Below are 18712 nucleotides of genomic sequence, written 5' to 3'. Positions count from 1 at the left end.
ACCAAATTTGTTTGAGTTTCTTAAAAAAAAGAAAATCCTATAAATTTAGTATTCCTATATATGTAGTTAATCAAAAACTGGTCCGTCGAGGAACCCTTGTTTGCTGAGACCTATGCGTCCGAGGCATCCGTTAAAATATATTTATTGTTTTATTGTCAACCGTCCTTGAATATAAACTCTCAAAATAAACATGTATCGCTCCCCTTCCACTCTCCTGACATATCTCTCTTACACACACACACACACACACACACACACACACACACACACACACACACACACACACACACACACACACACACACACACACACACACACACACACACACACACACACACACACACACACACACACACACACACACACACACTCACTCACACACTCACACACTCACACACACTCTCTCACACACACTCAGTCTCCCTCATAGAAGCCGTAGTGGCCTATGTTTAGCAGAGGAAATGAGGGCAAACTGTTATCAGGCCCGCTGCCATAGTTCTTGATTATGGCTGACAGGACAAGTGGGCTGATGGTGAGAAAGGAATCACACCCACGCATATACAGTGTACAAACACGCACGTACATGCACAAACAAATACATTCTCAGGCTCTCTCTCACACACAGACACAGACACTCAGACTCCCAATTCCCCCCCCCCCCCAACACACACACACACACACACACACACACACACACACACACACACACACACACACACACACACACACACACACACACACACACACACACACACACACACACCCCATGAGTAACCCTGTTGGCCTGACTTGAATTGGATTGGATAGTATTGACGAGGCTTGCTATGACATGGCCTGGCATGACACACACAACCGCCCTAGAAATGTGTAAATAGCAGCATCGCAGGTGTGTGTGTGTGCATGCGCGTGCTTGCACATGTGCGTGCGTATGTCTTGAAGGATCACCACTCACTGCATAATTTCGCAGCTCTCGTCCAAAGATCAGAGATGGGGAAGAGGAGGTGGGAGTTGGGGGTGTGGGGGGCTAATGGTTAAGGGGGAGGGGGATGGGTGGTGGAGGTGCGGAGGTGTTCGATTGGAGCGCAAGGTGTAAATTTGTTCACGCCACTCTCACCCTTTACCCCCTACATCTTTTACCCATCCTGCCTCATCCCCCTGATGAGGCGGTGGTTGGGCTGTGGCTGTGGCTGTGGCTGTCACTGGAATCCAGTGGTGTAAATTGAGCTGTGGCTGATGGCGGGACGCTGATGGTCAAGCCGGGGGGATCAGAAGTAGAGTGTGGGAGGATGGTGGAGGGAGCGTTCACATCCAGCTGTGGGAATGCTGGCGGGCTGTAGTGGGGGAATTGGGGGTTGGAGAGCGGGTTTCATGGAGCTGGGCTGTCACGTTCAGCTGCATGGCGAATGATTTCTCGCAGTTCATTAAGGAAAGCAAACTCTTGCTGTTAATTGGCAGTGGCAGCCCAGTGCTCATGCAGATACTGGGATATCTACAGTTTGTAGGTGCTGCTGGGTATGTTGGTCCCACGCGCTGTGGGGTGGACAATATAGACATCAATGACGTTTTAGTAGCGCCTGGATGGTGCAACCACAGTTAATGCCATTATTGTATGGATTAAATGTTTTTTTGTTTTTTTAGTGGATCACCTAAGAAGAATCCATTGCTGTACATTAACTCCAATTACTTATTAGTTTTTTGGCATTAGCGTGGTGGTACCACCTGACGTCTGAGCCCCAAAAACGTCATTGACCCATATATAGGTAGATGGATAAACATGTTGACATATTGACCCCAAACTGAGACAATGATCAAAGCTGGGAATTAAAACATTCTCTGCCATTAACTCTACATTTCATTTGAATACAGATACAATGTCTCTACTTTGATGTTAAGAATAGAAACCCTGGATGGTTTCTCATTGCTAATGATTTTGTCTCTGGTTGTTGTTGTTGTTGACCTTACAGAAACATAAAGAACGTGACCGTCACAAACCAAAGCACAAAAAGTCGATGGAGCTCTCACCGCCACTCATGCCCCCACACCACATGGTCTCCTCGGAGAAGGTAAGGGCCTACCCACTCTTTTAACCATTTATGTTTTTGGTCGCCTTGGTTTGTCTGTCATCAAGTAACTCAAAAAGTCATGAACGGATTTGGATGAAAATTTGTTTTAGAGTTCTTGGAAATTACAAAAGGAACAAGTGATTACATTTTGGTGGTGATTCGGATCATGATGCAGATCCAGGAATTATTTTTCAGAGATTCTTAACAATACTCATGAACGGCCATCTGGGTACTTTGCTCGTTAATTTGCGGTGTGTAAATTATGGGTGAAAACAAACCGAATGTCTCATCAACTTACATGCTACATCGGCTTGTCTAAATGAACACAGTCCATGCTTTGGCCACGGCTGGTTGGCTCTATTATTTGAACAGCTGGCAACACAACAGGTTTTCGGCATGCTGCGCATGAACAACGCTAGTCTACAGGTCCGTATCTTTCGTTTATTAAACCCCAACATCACCAATTGACTTGCATGGTTGTTTTCCCCCACAAATGGACGTAACGCACATGGTAAGCGTCACGCCGTTCATGAGTATCGCGGGATATGCGAATTTTGACATTCCAGGTTCTCCACAACTCCACAAAAACAAGGCAGAAATACTTAAAAAAAAATAGGGTGTAACATAGTCAAATGTTCTATAAAACAGCTTCCTTGGCGGAGGTCTGCACTCCTTGATTGCATTTCTAGTTTTATTTGTTTTGGGCATTTATTCAGCCTTCATTTAGACAGCTGCTCTGTCTCAAATGGCGTACTTGTGCACTTTGGGTACTTTGTTTCAGTGCGCAGGGTGCTGAAAATCCAGTGCACTGAAAGTCCAAACTTTCCCTCGACACTATGCACTAAAGACCTCAGTGCACTGTATGCACTACAGACCCCTGTGCACTGTATGCGCTACGCACTAAACATCAGTGCCCTGACGGCACAGGCACAGGCCACATGAGCATGCAGTGTGTTAGCACTAGGCCTGCCCAATTAATTGAAGATAATGGAAAATCGCGATTCAATCGTGATATGAAATTGGGATTTCAGTCAGGATTTAATCGTGGCAATAGTGATCTGCCTTTGAGCGTCCTTGAAGTCAGAACATACTGACAGGCTCGTGTTTCTGGACAAAAATCTGTCCACCTACGTTTCACACTATTGCCTCTTACATAATTATTACGATTCAGTTTTATTTTGTTCATCCCGTATATAATTCATTCCTGATTATATTTCATTTCGGTATAACTTCAAAAAAAATTCAGCAAAAAATCAATAATCATGATGATTAGTAATCGTGATTCCGATTTTGACCCAAATGATCATGATTTTTTTCCATAATCGTGCAGCCCTAGTTAGCACCCATCACTCTGACTGCTGGATTAACATATGAACTAAAATAAAGAACTTTAAATAGATGCATGAAGTGACATTGCTTTTGTTCGTCCACCAGAGCTTCAACAGTAGCAGCAGTAGCAGCGGTAGTGGCGGTGGTGGTGGTGGTTCGATCTCCTCCATGTCTACTGCTGCGCAGAAACGCCTGGACGATGCCAGCGGAGCGCGCTTCACCACCGCCAACTTCCAGGAAGTGTCGGCACACTCGGGAGGCGGGTCCAGCGCTGTCGGAGGCGGGGCCAAGGACAGCGGCAGCACGGCGGAGGCGAAGGTTGCCGAGGGCAACAAGAGCAAGAAGGCCAACAGCCACTGCGCACCTCAGAGAGGCAGGAAGTCGGCCACGGGGAAGCCGCTGGTTGCCGTGGTTACCACTGCTGCCACCTCCTCCACGTCGTCGTGCAGCCCCTTCCAGCAGAGTGAGTACAGTACGTACCTGGCCACAATTTAGTGGCAAAATTCCAGAGATTATTTTGTGGTGCATTAGGGCAAATGTTGATTTTTAATCATAGTAGTGGATTGGACATGGGGACAATGCTGCAGGCCGGATGATGAAAGTGGTGAATTTTGCTGTTTGTCATACTTATCAGAGTAAAATTAAAGGCCTATATTTAATTTGACTTCATATTGAAGGAGCCCTACAATCAAACAATCAGCCCAACTTCTTCTAAGGACTCGCTGCGGTATAGCCGTCCAAATTTTCATATTTCAGTTTCAGAATTTTTATGTAGTCTGTTCACATTATACACTCCTTTGTGATTCCCTGTCTCTCACTGTCCCAGTGCGTGAGACAGTGTGTGTCATGTATGGCGGCTATGGAATGAATTGGTTTCTTGTTGCCCCTAGGCTGTGGTTACTGCTTTCCCTTGATGTAGGGCCCAAATGGCTGGCCGGCTGCTAAAATGCCTCTTCGTTACGCATCCACAATTGAACCTCGCAATGCCTCTCCGCTAATGCTGTAGCCGTTGTCTCTGTAATTTAACTGCCAGAATGGCGGTTGTTATCATTCGTTGTTATTCAGCGCTTGTGATTCTTCGTAACCGCATGTTGTGGTGAAAAATAAATCCTGATGCATTGTTCCTGAAAGAAAGTGGCAGAACACTTAAATGTATGGATCATCAAGCTTCCCTCCCTTTTGTCATCTTGTCTCTTTCCATTTCTCCATCTCTTCCTCTCTCTCTCTCTTCCTATGTCTCCCCCTCTCCCTCTCTCTATCTATCTCTCCGCTCATCTCTGTCCATCCTTTCCTCCCTCTGTTTATCCCTCCCTCTATCTCCATGTCTCCATTATTTCTCTCCACCACTTCCATTTTCCCATCACTATCCTTTCTTCCATTCCTCCATCCCCTCTAACATTAGTTCCTGAAGGCCATGGTGGAAGTTGAGGGTGGAGAGCTGGTGTGTTGTAATGGCTGAGGAGTAGTGTTGTGATAGGCCTGGACCATCTCCCTCTTCCATACATACTGCATTTCTCTCTCTCTAGTTCTCTCTCTCTCTCTCTCTCTCTCTCTCTCTCTCTCTCTCTCTCTCTCTCTCTCTCTCTCTCTCTCTCTCTCTCTCTCTCTCTCTCTCTCCCTCTCTCTCCCTCCCTCCCTCCTCCTCCTCTTCCCCCCCTCCTCCTCCAGCAGTGTGAGTGTTGTGGTGATTGAGGTCTCAGTGCTGGCTGCAGAGGGCTGTAGTGTTGTGACAGCTCTTCTCTTCTCTGGCTGATGTCTCCCACTCCCATATGTATCTCTCCTTCCACTCCTTTCTTTCTTCCACGCACTACTGCAGTGCTTCCCAAACTTTTTCTGCTGCCACCCGCCCCTTTTGGACCCAAGAATATTGTCCCCTGCCCTGACCCCACACCCCCTCATATTCCTCATATTTTTGTCCAATAATATTGTTAGATTTTACATAAAGCATTTCTGCTAATATTGCTAGAACTTCACAACAAATTAATCTATTAACCAATTTATGGAATTATGTTAGCTGTTAACCTGTGAATTTCCTGTTTATTATGCAAAATGTTAGCGTTGTGCCAATCAAGTCTGAGGGCTCAGTGACAGCTGTGGACCATGTCCCTCTCTCCACCTCTGTTTCTCTATGGTGCTCTCTCTCCTTCTTCCTTATATACAGCATTTCTGTATATTCCCCCCCTTCTCTCCCTCCCTCCTCCCCCCGCTGCGTTGTGACAGGTCTGGATGATGTCCAGGCGGCCGAGGGCAGCGTGTGGCGTAGATAAGCCGGTCGTCTGACTGGCTGCTGCCGCCGCCGCCGTAATCTACTCTTTCTTTCTTTTCTTTCTTCATTCATTTTCTTTTTTTTTTCATCCGGGAGGAGTAGAGGCATCACAGTGTGGCACTCTGTGGGCTCCTCTGAGGATTCATATAGAGAGGCCCTTATGAAGCATCAGAGGCACGCTGTTCTTCATCTTAAACTCCCCCATCTCTACTCTATAGATCTTCTCTTTCTTTCTTTTCTTTCTTTCTGTCTTTCGTTCTTTCTTTCTTTCTTTCTTTCTTTCTTTCTTTCTTTCTTTCTTTCTTTCCGTCTTTCTTTCTTTTGTTCTTTTTGTCACTCTACTCTGTCATTCCTTTCTTTCTCTGTCTGCCTCTCTATCGCCCTTTTATTTCTTTGCATCCCTCTCTTTTCAAAAGAGCCATGTGCTTTTATGGTGTAGTGCGGTGCCATCACCATGTTGATGGGAGTGGCCTCCTTGCACACGCACACGCACACACACACACACACACACACACACACACACACACACACACACACACACACACACACACACACACACACACACACACACATACACACACACACCTCACAATCCTCTCTTGCCACCCTGAGACGCTCGAAATACACTTTTTTTTGCACAAACACATGCATGCGCACGCACGCACGCACACACACACACACACACACACACACACACACACACACACACACACACACACACACACACACACACACGCCTCATCCCTGGGCCCCTCTGCCGGACGCCTGTGAGCAGAGGTCATGTCTGGGGATGGCGGCTCTAATCGCTCATGAGCTGAAAGAAGGGGCCTGCACTCCAGACACAGACACTTGCGCACGCACGCACACGCGCTCGCAGGCACACAGGGACACAAACACACAGGCACCAAATACGTACACACACACACACACACACACACACACACACACACACACACACACACACACACACACACACAGCACAATCACTCATGAACTAAATGGAGGGGGTCTGGACTCTGGAGCCGTGTGGCGCTCACATGGATAATACACACATAGAGACACACAGACATAGTATGCACAGCACACACATGCAGTACACACACACACAGCATAGACATAGTATATACAGCTCACTCATACCGTACACACAGGGGTCTGGCATGAATGAGGCTGAGTTGAGCAGCGCTGAGGGGGTGGGAAGAATCTTACTGTACAACAGTGTTGTCATGTAGTTGATGGAGGTATGCACAGCTTTCGAGAGAGAGAGAGAGAGAGAGAGAGAGAGAGAGAGAGAGAGAGAGAGAGAGAGAGAGAGAGAGAGAGAGAGAGAGAGAGAGAGAGGAGAGAGAAGAGAGAGAGAGAGAGAGAGAGAGAGAGAGAGAGAGAGAGAGAGAGAGAGAGAATGCTGGACAGAGGCCTGTAGAAATGGATCTAAAAGGGGGAGGGAGGGGACAAAGGATTGATAGAAAAGTGGAGAGATAGAAGATAGGAACGATAGAAGAGAGGGTGGAATGATGAATCAGAGAGAAGGATGGAGTGAGGGAGATGTGTATAGATGGAGAAAAGACAAGAATGTTACTGTGCCAGTAGTAGTAGTAGTAGAGTAGTGTATAGTGGCCTAAGCAGAGGCCTGTAGAGATGGATTATCACTGATGGCTATCTGAGCCGGTCCTGCTGCACCTCACGGGCGTGTTACTCTTAAACTTTTAACCTCTAAAACTCTCTCTCTCTCTCTTAGACACACACACACAAACACAAACTCATAAGTGCATATCTTAATGCGCTTCTTACTGCTACATTACCAGAGGCTTCAATCCCAGTTTCAGAATCTGAAACCCCTTCTGTATAGCCACCATTTACTGAAAGAGCTGACCACCTTTGGCCTGCAAGATCATTTCAAATATGTATTACAGTTGGCCCACATACGCCATTTATATCGTGTAGAGAAACGTTATTGATCCCCAGGGGGAAATTAAGGCTTCAAGTAGCTTAGTATATAAATACACACACATAATGCCCACATGGGCATTTGAAGACACATATAACACAGGTAATAGTTGGGGGAGGGAAATAAAGACTACCGAAAAAAACAAAAAGGTAATTGTGCAATATGTACTACAAAATGATTTTGATTTTGGCCCCCTGTGAATTTGAGTTTGATATCCCTGCACTAGATAGGCAAATCACCTTTGTTAAGTGCACACAGGCCAGAGAAATAGCCCTTAATGGGAAGCTCTGGATCAAGGATTGGCATCTACAGCACTACAGCTCTTTTGGGTTTATATGACAGGAGCAGATTGGCGACCATGCAGGCTTTGACTTTACTTTGCTTGACGATGTAGTGGTCCTGGCTTGCTGAAGTTTTGGAGTGAGGAGTCCTCACATTTTAAATCCATTTAAAAATATCTATTTGCATAGATTGCAACTATGCTGCTCATTGAAACTGCTGACTATTCCCAAATTTGATCTTTTTGTGAATATGTACTAAATAATAAACTAACATTTGCTAGTATGACCAAAGTACAGTAAGTCATGCAGCTAAACATAGCTATTTCTGGAAATTCAAAATGGCAGACATGGAGAAGATCCGCCTTTTCATGTATGTAGAGTTTTAAGTCTTAATATTACACAGTGCACCTCTAAGGATTTGCGGACTCTTCACTCCAAAGATTTTTTAGTGGTCCTGTCATAATGCCAAGCATTCCTGTCCCGAATTACTCCGTTTTTATGGAGGGAAGCAACCAGTCTCTCCAGTTCAATAACACTGTCTTGTCCCAGCTCAGTAACCCATTGATCTCTATGGGGCATTCTGAATAGGATTGGAATGATCTCATTTTATTATCTTAAGCATCTCCAAGTCATTGAAACTGTCATGGTTTGATCGGCATCTTGTATGAATTGAGCTACACAAATACATTTTATTATTGTTTATTGACTTGGTCTAGGTCTTCCTCTGCCATGGGAGCATGTTTATTATTTTGCGTATGTCCTTTAGTTCTCAGAGGTGCCGGAACACCTGATGCCATTACCATGAGATATGGCAACACTTCACAATGCAGCAGTCATACAAATAACGGGCCTTGTTTACAATAATATAGTATAACACAACGTAATATAATAATAATATAATATAATATATTATTATGTAATATAATAGGAATAAAGAGCCTTGCTTACTATAATAATAATAATAATAATAATAATAAAATAATAATAATAATAATAATAATAAAACAACAATAATGATTCCACTGTCCAGTGCAGTAGATGCAGTGTTTGTAAGACACCTGGTGTCATGTCCTTAATGTTTAGTGACCCAGGACAACAGCTCTGCTTAGAAAGTAATAAAGGGCCTTGTTTACAATAATAAAACCAGTAGCAACAGAAATAATTTGGTCCTAGGTGCTTGGACACCTGAGTCTGTGTCCAGAGGGTTTGGTGGGGCAGTGCAACAGCCGGTCTAGTGTAGGTAATGAAACCTGGTGACATAGATAGGAACTGCAGATGTGATTTGGGAGTAATCAATGCGATACTGAGAAGATGAAATGACAGTTGAAAAGGATTAGATTCACGATAGCGAGTGCTAAAACTGTGTGTTTAACTTAATGCAAAGGGCTGAGAGAGCGCGACAGAGAGAAATCTCGCGGCTTTGCACTTTGGGCCTGTTATTTACCTATTCACAGCAGTGATAAAAAAAATGCTTATTAGATCGCAGACACAAACACAGAACACAAACACTATTTGATCTCGGTTCTCAGTCTAAGGGACATGTGATGCGGTGTCAGTGAGATTGGTGACAGCACAGCAGCTGGTGTTGTGTAATGAAGCTGCTGACATTGGAACTGAACTGGAGAGATGATGGGGAGCAATTGAAGAGAGTGTGAAATGAAGAGCATTGAGGAGTACCCACCAGTGATTGGCGGCCCAGACAACGCCCCCTCCCGTGCCCCCAAAACCTGGCCCCACCTCCAGCAACAACAATCACAAAATCTGCTGATAAAAACGCTAATATCATGTTATTATTGCAATAGTGAAATAACTTAAGTTAAAAGCGCTACTTTGTGATCTTCGCGATGTCATCAGACGCGGCATTTTGCCATGGTGCCTCCCCCCTTGCTGGTGCTGCCACATTCTATGGCCCTGTCGTATCGCCCCTAGAACTCCCCCTGAGTACCACACTGGAGAGATAAGGAAAGCACTCATGTCTTTATCTCTGCGCTCGGACAGCAAGGTGTAAGAAGATAAATTCAGAACTCATCTTCTGGGCGAGATACTCTAGAACTTCTAACCTCATATTTCCATGAACAACAATATTTTAAATGCATTTATGAGTGAATTTGGACACTGAAGAGGATGATTTTGTCTCAATCGGACAGAAATGTACTTGAATCAGAGAACGAAAGCACTTGGGTGCATGCACATTCACCTAGTCTTTATTCAAAGAGTCGTCGACCGAAGAGGAAAAGAAGAAAGAAGGATATATTGTTTTAAAAGAGAGACCCTGTGTTCTTACTTTACTGTCTGCTGCGACTTGTCCGGCCGCAATAGTCCCCTTAAGCCCAGCTACTGCTGTCTCTCCGGGTTGAGTCTCTGACTAGAACAGGCAAAGGACAGGACGAGGAGGAGGAGCAAAGGAGCAGACGAGAGGACAAGTGTGTGTGCGCCATGTGCCTGTGTGTGTGCCTGTGCCTGCCTGTGTGTGTAGGGTTTGGGTTTGGGGGTAGAGTACTTTAGGGGGAATAAAATTGGGAAGCAGAGCCCCAGTGGCTCCCCTGGCCACAGCTGTTAAAACACGCTAGGTAGCTGTGGCATGGTTACCAAGAAGCCGTCCTCCATACGGCTGCCCGTCTGCCGGCCTGCCTGCCTGTTGCGGGCCGTGTGCCTGGCTGCCTGGCTTGCTTTGCCTGAGGGGAGGCAGTGATGGAGAAGGCTGTATTTGGGTCAGGCAGCTTTATAGAGGCCTGCACTCTGTCTTTCTTTCTCTCTCGCAGACTGAACCAGCTGATGGATGTCTGCACATCAACGCATACACACACACACACACACATACACACACACACACTACCCAGCACAGGCCTGAGACTCCCTGGCCTCTTCCTCCCGCTGCCGCCGCCATGCTGATGGCGCCAAGGCTTCTTCCTATGGCCACGGCGTCTTCTTCGTGCTTGCGCAAGTTCAAATACAGTGGCAGCAGCAGCAGCAACATGCAGTATGTGGGAATTGAGCCCATTAAAATAAACAGAATTGTCACTGCTGTTAAAGGTGAATTTGGATAGATGCTGCAGCCCATCTAAAAGGTTGCAGTGCTCACGCGTTCTCGCTGTGACTCGCTCTCACTCACTCACTCACTCACTCACTCACTCTCTCTCTCTCTCTCTCTCTCTCTCTCTCTCTCTCTCTCTCTCTCTCTCTCTCTCTCACACACTCACACACTCACACACACACACACACACACACACACACACACACACACACACACACACACACACACACACACACACACACTGCATTCTAAGATATCAGTTTGTTGAGAGGTGCAAACCTGCTGGGATTAGGGTCCTCCCGTGACTCCCACTTGGTATCTATGATGTGGTGCCGAGACCCCGGGCCACTGGGCGGAGGTGCGTGTGCGTGTGCGTGCGCGTGTGCGTGCGCGTGCACATGCGCGTGCACATGCGTGCGCGCGCGTGCGCATGCGCATCGCATGCATGTGCGCGTGCACATGAGTGCAGGTAAGCTGATAGGGGTGGCAAACAGGACAGTTAATCCAGGCCCAGGGAGAGAGGAGGCCCAGAATCGGTCCCCATTACATTGTACTATGTGTTGAGGATGGGGCCCTTTCAGATGGCTTTGTTCCGTGCCTGGCCAAAGCCATTAGCGGCCATGTGTGTGTAAGTGATTGTGTGGTTAATCTCACCAGCTGCCTGTGGTTGTAGGGTTCCACAGCTGTGAGGGGCTTGAAGGGGGACAGGGTAGCCTAACAACTACCTTCCCCCCTTCTCTATCGCGTGGTATGTATTTAGTCCTTTGACCATACGTTTGTCCCTAAACCTCCTCGGAAGTACGGCGAGCCCCCAAGTGCAGTCGGTATGCATGTGCGAACATGACACTGGATCTCGGCTCCTCGTGTTGGTCTTATCTTGTCCGCTTAATAAGGAGCAGAAACCTCTGTGTTTTGAATTAACTATGTAAAAAAACTGTTTTAAAACATTTTGTTGTTTTTTTTTGTTTCTTAAATAGCCGAAGGTTGGATGTTTTATAGATGCAGCTGTTCAGTCCCACAGACAAAAATCTTGTTTTTTCATAATCTTCTTAAATTGCCAACTATATTGTGATAGTATAAACAAAAAAGCGGAAAAAATATTTCAAACCATAGTTTCAGGATGAGGCAATTCCTTCAGCATTCCAATACAATTTCCATGTGTTTTCTCAGCCACTAGTTCAGGCCGTTTTGTGCCTTCTTTGTTTTCTTTACTCCAAAACTTTTAATTTCCCTCGGGATTAATAAAACATGCTCTACTTCTACTGTGTTTCAGTCCCCTGGAGGAATATATCCATGGTATCTATAGCTTCCATGGTATGTTTCTAATACTTTTGGCCTGCTCTTTCCTCCCAAAAGAAACTCTGTAACTACAGTGAAACTCCTTTGACTAAGATGAGCTGGATGGCTGAGAATCTTCACATATCTCATATTGACATATCGCTCCTCTACTATTTTTATAGTCTCTCGCGATGCATACTTGGATACAATGATTCAAAGTTGCTTTCCCTACCCTATCCTGAATGCTGTGGCCTAGTGGTTAGGAAATTGGTCTTTCAATGTGTTCGATGTACTGTAGGTTTGAATCCCTCCTGACCTCTCCCTCCACCTCCATCCATGGCTGAAGTGCTCTTGAGCAGGGCACCTAACACCACATTGCTCCAGAGACTGTAACCAATACCCTGTATATCACTTTGGATAAAAGCGTCAGCTAAATCTCAAATAATGTTTCTAAGTTTCTTTCCCTGCTCTACTCTGTGTGTTCCAGGTCTTATGGGCAGCACGAGTATCAAGACCTCCGCCTCCTCTTCCTCTTCCTCTTCCTCCTCCTCCACCAGTTCTGTGGTGCAGCCCCCAGCCGACTTCCAGAGCTTCTCCGAGGCAGCCATGCGCGCGGCCGGGGGGGACTCCTCCTACAGCGCCCCCACCACCTTCGCCCGCCTGGCCAAGTCCGAGAGGGAGAGTGCGGCGCCCTCGGAGGGTGGCGGCGTCTCCCTGGGCACCTTCGGCACCATGATCTCCCTCCCGGCCGGCGCTACCGTCACCTCCTCCTCCACCTCCTCCTCGTCATCTTCGTCGTCAGCGCTGGGCGGCGGGAAGCATTTTGAGAGTGTTCACGGGCCCCCTGGAGACCTGGGTGCCCTGGCCTCGGCTGCCACCGCCTCCGCTGCCGGCTTCAAGCGCTCGCAGCCCTCGGCAACGGGGACCACGGCAACAGGTGAGGAAAGCACCTTTAAAGGTTTTGGACTTTTTGACTACCGTATTTTCCGGACTACAAGTCGCACTTTTTTTCATGGTTTGGCTGGACATGCGACATATACTCTGGTGCGACATATATATGTTTTTTTTTCTCCACGGGAGAGCACTATGTGCGCAACTAGGCCTATGTTGTGTTGCTTAATACCACTGATAGAAAAAATGTTACAACTTAGGCTACCACAACAAAAAATAGCATTTACAATGACGACTGAATAGAAATATAGCCTACCACCCAAAAGAAGTTAATATAGCCTACTGCTGAGTTCAAGCTGAAAGTAATTAAATATGCAGCCGAAAATGGCAATAGGGCAGCTGAACGAAAGTTTGGATGCAATGGAAAACTGTTTGGGGACTGGAGAAAAGCGGAGGAAAAGTGCTGATGAATACAGGACAAATGTGTTCTTGAACAACGCGCGCGCTGCGAGTCAACGGTCTTGTTACGGACTCCATGACATTGCCAAAGAAATGAATAGGACTTTTGCGGAAGTCAGGGAGCTCGTGGATGTATCGCGTTATGCAATGCAATCCCCTCTCGTGGATTTATTTGCGCTATGCAACGCAATCTCCTCTCTATCCGAGAACGAGCGTCTGTGTTATTAAAGACTGTCAGCCGACTTCCAGGTGAAAATCGGTCATTTCCGCGAGTTTCTGACAAACGAGCACAACGTGACACTACCATAGGCTACACAACATGGATGAAATCCCCCTCACCTTTGATACCGTCATGGGCTGAAGTCTCAGAAAAGGGGGTAAAGAAAGGTATGCTCTGGAGACGGAACAAGTTGCCTCGAACCCTCCCACGGTCCAAACGCAAAACAAAGCCGAAAATTGAATGTTGTTCTGACTACAGGGCAACATGGCGCGTTATCACTGTTTCTTCCTCTTTTTCTTTTTGTGGTTTTATGGCAGTTGGCAAACCATCTTAGTTGGTGCATTACCACCACCTCTGAATGCGTTGCCACTGCTTCAGATGCTGGTTTAAAACAATGCCGTCTTTGAGCAGCAGCTTACCATGCGCCAGTTATCACAACATAGATTCCATGGATAGAATAACCTTTCAAAAATGTGCGACGATTAGTCCGGTGCGACGTATATATGTTTTTTTCATCTTCAAAATGCATTTTTGGGCCGTTGCGACTTAAACTCCGGAGCGACATATAGTCCAAAAAATACGGTATTTATTGATGTTAAAAAAAGAAAAACAACAACAAATATTTGTGTGATTGTTGTTTTTGAAAATGTGTTCATTGTATCTATTTTGATATTTTGATTTCAATTGGCAGTATAGTATCTCGAGCCAGCACCAACCAAATAGTTAGTAAAAAACATCACAGTTTAAAAAAAAAAGAAACTTAAATTAACGAACCACCCCCCAGCAGGTGAGGAGATGGTGAAGGGTAAGAAGAAGCGTGGGAACTGGCGTAACCGCTACGGGCCGTGCTTCAGCGCCACCACGCCACCACCCCCTCCAGAACCCAAGATGGCCGATGCCTCGGAACATGGAACCCCGCCCTCTGGCCCCTCCTCTTCCTCCTCTGGCCCCACCCCTCCCTCCTCAGCGCTGTCAGGCAACCTCCTGGCCCCCAGGGGGAGCAGTAACGGAGGCGGTGCAGGTGGTGGCATGGGTGTGGGGGAGGGGCTGGGCGTCCAGAGGTCGGTGTCTCTACTCAGGAACGGGAGTCTGCAGGGCCTGGGGGTTGGCTCTGTGGCAAGCGGACCAGGTGGGTTTCAGCACACACACACACACAGCCATACACACACACAGACATACACACACATACAACGTCTGTACATATACACACATAACCTCACAGGCGTACACATACATGGGTCAATGTTTTTTTTTTTTAGGAGCAATTTAGTAGTAATTTAGTAAGTTAGTAATGTACAAGCAATGGGTATGGCTCTTAAATAATCCAGTAAAAAATAATAGTAATACTGGAAAATAGTGAAAAGAATAGTGGCATTAGCTGTCGTTGCACCATGCTCACATCTGCTACTACAAAAACGCCATGGAGCCACGTACACACACCACCTCGCAAAGACCCATATAGTATACACACACTCAAAAACACAGACATGCACACACACAAACAAGACACTCACAAATACACACACACACACACACACACACACACACACACACACACACACACACACACACACACACACACACACACACACACACACACACACACACACACACACACACACACACACACACACATTCACAAGCGCAATGCTGCCCTCCTCACTCACATGTTAAGCAGGCATGCAATTCGGGGAAAAGACGCTCTCAAAACGGGCCGCAATTCCCCGTTGCGGCTGTAAGGCACATGTGTAATTGGCCTTGCCTGATGGCCAAAGCAGCGTCCATTAGATAGATAGATAGATGGAGAGAGAGAGGGAGAGAGGGAGAGAGAAAGAGAAAGCACTGAGAGAGAGCTACAGAGGAGACATGGTGAGAGTGATTGAGGCCAGATGGAACTCACTCAGCACTGTAGAAATCAGATCCATCAGGTTTGCTCGCTCTGCCACTCAAATCAAGATCCTCGTTTCCAGCTCTGATCAGATTCATCTTTTCCATGACGTGCTCTTTTGTGTGCATGCACCTGTGTTTTTGTTTGATTATTTTGTGTCCGTGTGGGTCCAGGTGAATGTGACCTGCCAGTGCTCAGAAATCAAATCTATTAGCACGCAAACACACCAGAAGAGAGCTTTTTAAAGCCACAAAGAGGCGTTGGACTGTTTTCATAGCAAGAGCGGCATAATCGATAAAAGCGACAGAGTAGCAAAAGCGAAAGCCCATTGGGAAACTCCAACTCCCATTGTCATTGTGACACAGCACTCCACAGCACACAAGTGAACACTGCACACGGCACACAACGAAATTGCATTTATGCCTCACCCGTGCAAGGGGGCAGCCCTCAGTGGCGCCCCATGGGGAGCAGTGCGTGGGACGGTACCATGCTCAGGGTACCTCAGTCATGGAGGAGGATGGGGGAGAGCACTGGTTGATTACTCTCCCCAGCAACTGGCGGGTCGGGAGTCGAACCGACAACCTCTGGGATGCAAGTCTGACGCCCTAACCGCTCACCCATGACTGCGAAAAGCAGAATGCATTACGATATTCCAATTGGCTGCTGCAGTTGTCGCATCATCATTAATGTTTGCTCATTAGCATAATATTCAACTGCGAACTGTCACTGAAGTTGCTCAAATCGTCTCATGTTGCCCAAATCTGTCACCAGCGACTCCATACAAATTCATGTACTTGCGTTGCCCTGGCTCTCGTCACCTTTCACGTGTTTGTGTCATTAGGTCTCATCGGATTGAAAGCCCATCCTATCCCAAATCCTTCTTTTGGAGGAAGTGTTCTGATGTTTTCTGTTAGTTTATTGAGTTAATTGATTAGTTGGGTATAGTTAATAACTTGGTTATTTAATGTTTTACTTGGGTGCTGGTTACATGTATGCGTATATATTTTATATATATTATAATACATTTTTATCCATTTACGTGTGAAAACAGCATGTGAATGAAAGTAAAAACTTCATTGTGACAGGTCTGTTTTAGCTCCCCAAATGGGATATTTTTAAACCGTTTTTAAATGCGCTTTCTAGAACTCTGTTAACATGTAAATGCGAGCCAAAACCATTGCAAAAATATCCATATATGTGTAAATGGCTTCTTAGGTAGTTAGTTGTGTCTCCCTGTGGAAATTGTCCCTCCTTCACGTATACCTCACCTTGTGTCATATTGCGGCCATAGAGCCCTGATGTTTGTTAGATTTGATGTTTTTCATTTTATTTTAATCACTTACCTAGCCAGTTAGTTAATCTGCCAGTCATTTAGTTAGCTCGTTACACAATTAGTGGCTGTAGTTATAAGATTTCTTTATTTATTTATTTGTGACCGCTCCACTTCATGTGCGCCCCATCTGGTGTCGCATTACGCCCCATGGGGCCGTGAGCTGTTTGCTTGGGGGGTGCTGGGGCCTCGTCGTTAGGGCTAAAGTGCAGCGTGGAGCCGTCTCATAGCTGTCATATGGGTGTGTGTGCGTGTGCGCGTGCGCTTGTTTGTTTGTTTGTTACTGGTGGTGGTGGTGGCTTATACTTTTCCAGAAGTCTTTAAGAGGGTCAGTAAGTTGAGAATTGTTCTGGGTTTGGTGTTTGGGGCTAAGATGGTGGTGATGTAGATGTCCTGTGCTGGGAGGGAACTGTGTGTGTGTATTTGTGTGTGAGGTGGTGGGGTTTATTTTTGCAGATTGTCTTTGAGAGGGCAGTAAGTTGAGAATTGCTTTGGGCTAAGGGGAGGTAGCGTAGTGGTAGAGAACTAGAGTGATGATGTAGTGTAGTGATGGAGAGGTGCTGTAGGGCTGAGGAGAGGTGGTGTAGAGCTAAGGGGAGGTGGTGTAGGGCTAAGGGGAGGTGGTGTAGAGCTAAGGGGAGGTGGTGTAGGGCTAAGGGGAGGTGGTGTAGAGCTAAGGGGAGGTGGTGTAGGGGAGGTGGTGTGGTGCTAAGGGGAGGTGGTGTAGAGCTAAGGGGAGGTGGTGTAGAGCTAAGGGGAGGTGCTGTAGGGCTAAGGGGAGGTGCTGTAGGGCTAAGGGGAGGTGCTGTAGGGCTAAGGGGAGGTGCTGTAGGGCTAAGGGGAGGTGGTGTAGGGCTAAGGGGAGGTGGTGTAGAGCTAAGGGGAGGTGGTGTGGTGGTAGAGGGTTTACTGGTAGTGTGGTGCTCTAGTAGCAGGTCTAAGGGGAGCTGGTGTGATGGTGGTATAGTGGCCTAGAGGAAGACTACAGGGGTGATGGCACCTAATAAACTAATATAACATATGAAGGGCTGATGTGGTTTGGCGGTGGTGTGGTGCCCCAGTAGCAGGTCTAAGGGGAGGTGGTGTACTGGTGTGTAGTGGGGGGGCTAACAGGCAATTAGTGGAGGTTCTATTTGCTCCTCTTGGCTGGCCCCTTGGCAGGGAGACACGCAGGAGTCAGCCAACTGCACTTAGAGCCACTAGCTGCTCTTTAGAAACGCTTTGACCCCTACTGGCTCTATTCTCCACACACACAGAGAGAAAGAGAGAGAGAGAGAGAGAGAGAGAGAGTTGGGGAACATTCATGTTGGTGCGCACACAAACGCATAGTCGACACAATCAAAATCAAAACGGACTTACTAAGAACCAGACACACAAAAATAAATCTCTTCCCTGGGCTTACAAACAAGCCGCTTTTAGGTATTCCCGAGTGTACACACACACACACACACACACACACACACACACACACACACACACACACACACACACACACACACACACACACACACACACACACACACACACACACACACACCACTTGTGAATGTACAATGCATATATGCATTCGGTTTTTCTTTCTTTCTTATAAACAAACACCCGCACATTCACGCACACACAAACACACCTGCTTACATGCTAGACATGTACAAAAACTCCCCTGGGTATAAACGTGCGAACACACACACACACGCACACACACACTACACCGGCTAACTCCCCCCT

The 18712-nt window shown here is 46.6% G+C and overlaps 1 protein-coding gene across 7 annotated transcripts in view; it reads left to right on the top strand.

Moving 5' to 3' along the window:
• The window catches only part of mllt10 (MLLT10 histone lysine methyltransferase DOT1L cofactor), a 102098-nt gene that overhangs the window by 44360 nt on the left and 39026 nt on the right, over positions 1-18712 (top strand). For 6 of the 7 annotated variants that reach the window (XM_063207358.1, XM_063207363.1, XM_063207362.1 and 3 more), the window contains 4 exons: positions 1965-2063; positions 3498-3855; positions 12687-13136; positions 14554-14898. In XM_063207358.1, the coding sequence (XP_063063428.1) occupies positions 1965-2063; positions 3498-3855; positions 12687-13136; positions 14554-14898 (1252 nt within the window). The remainder of the gene's footprint in view (positions 1-1964; positions 2064-3497; positions 3856-12686; positions 13137-14553; positions 14899-18712) is intronic. The other variant, XM_063207359.1, reaches the window with a different exon arrangement.

Source organism: Engraulis encrasicolus, chromosome 9 (assembly GCF_034702125.1).
Source record: "Engraulis encrasicolus isolate BLACKSEA-1 chromosome 9, IST_EnEncr_1.0, whole genome shotgun sequence".
NCBI classification, from domain to species: domain Eukaryota; kingdom Metazoa; phylum Chordata; class Actinopteri; order Clupeiformes; family Engraulidae; genus Engraulis; species Engraulis encrasicolus.
This window is presented reverse-complemented; position numbering and strand designations above follow the sequence as displayed.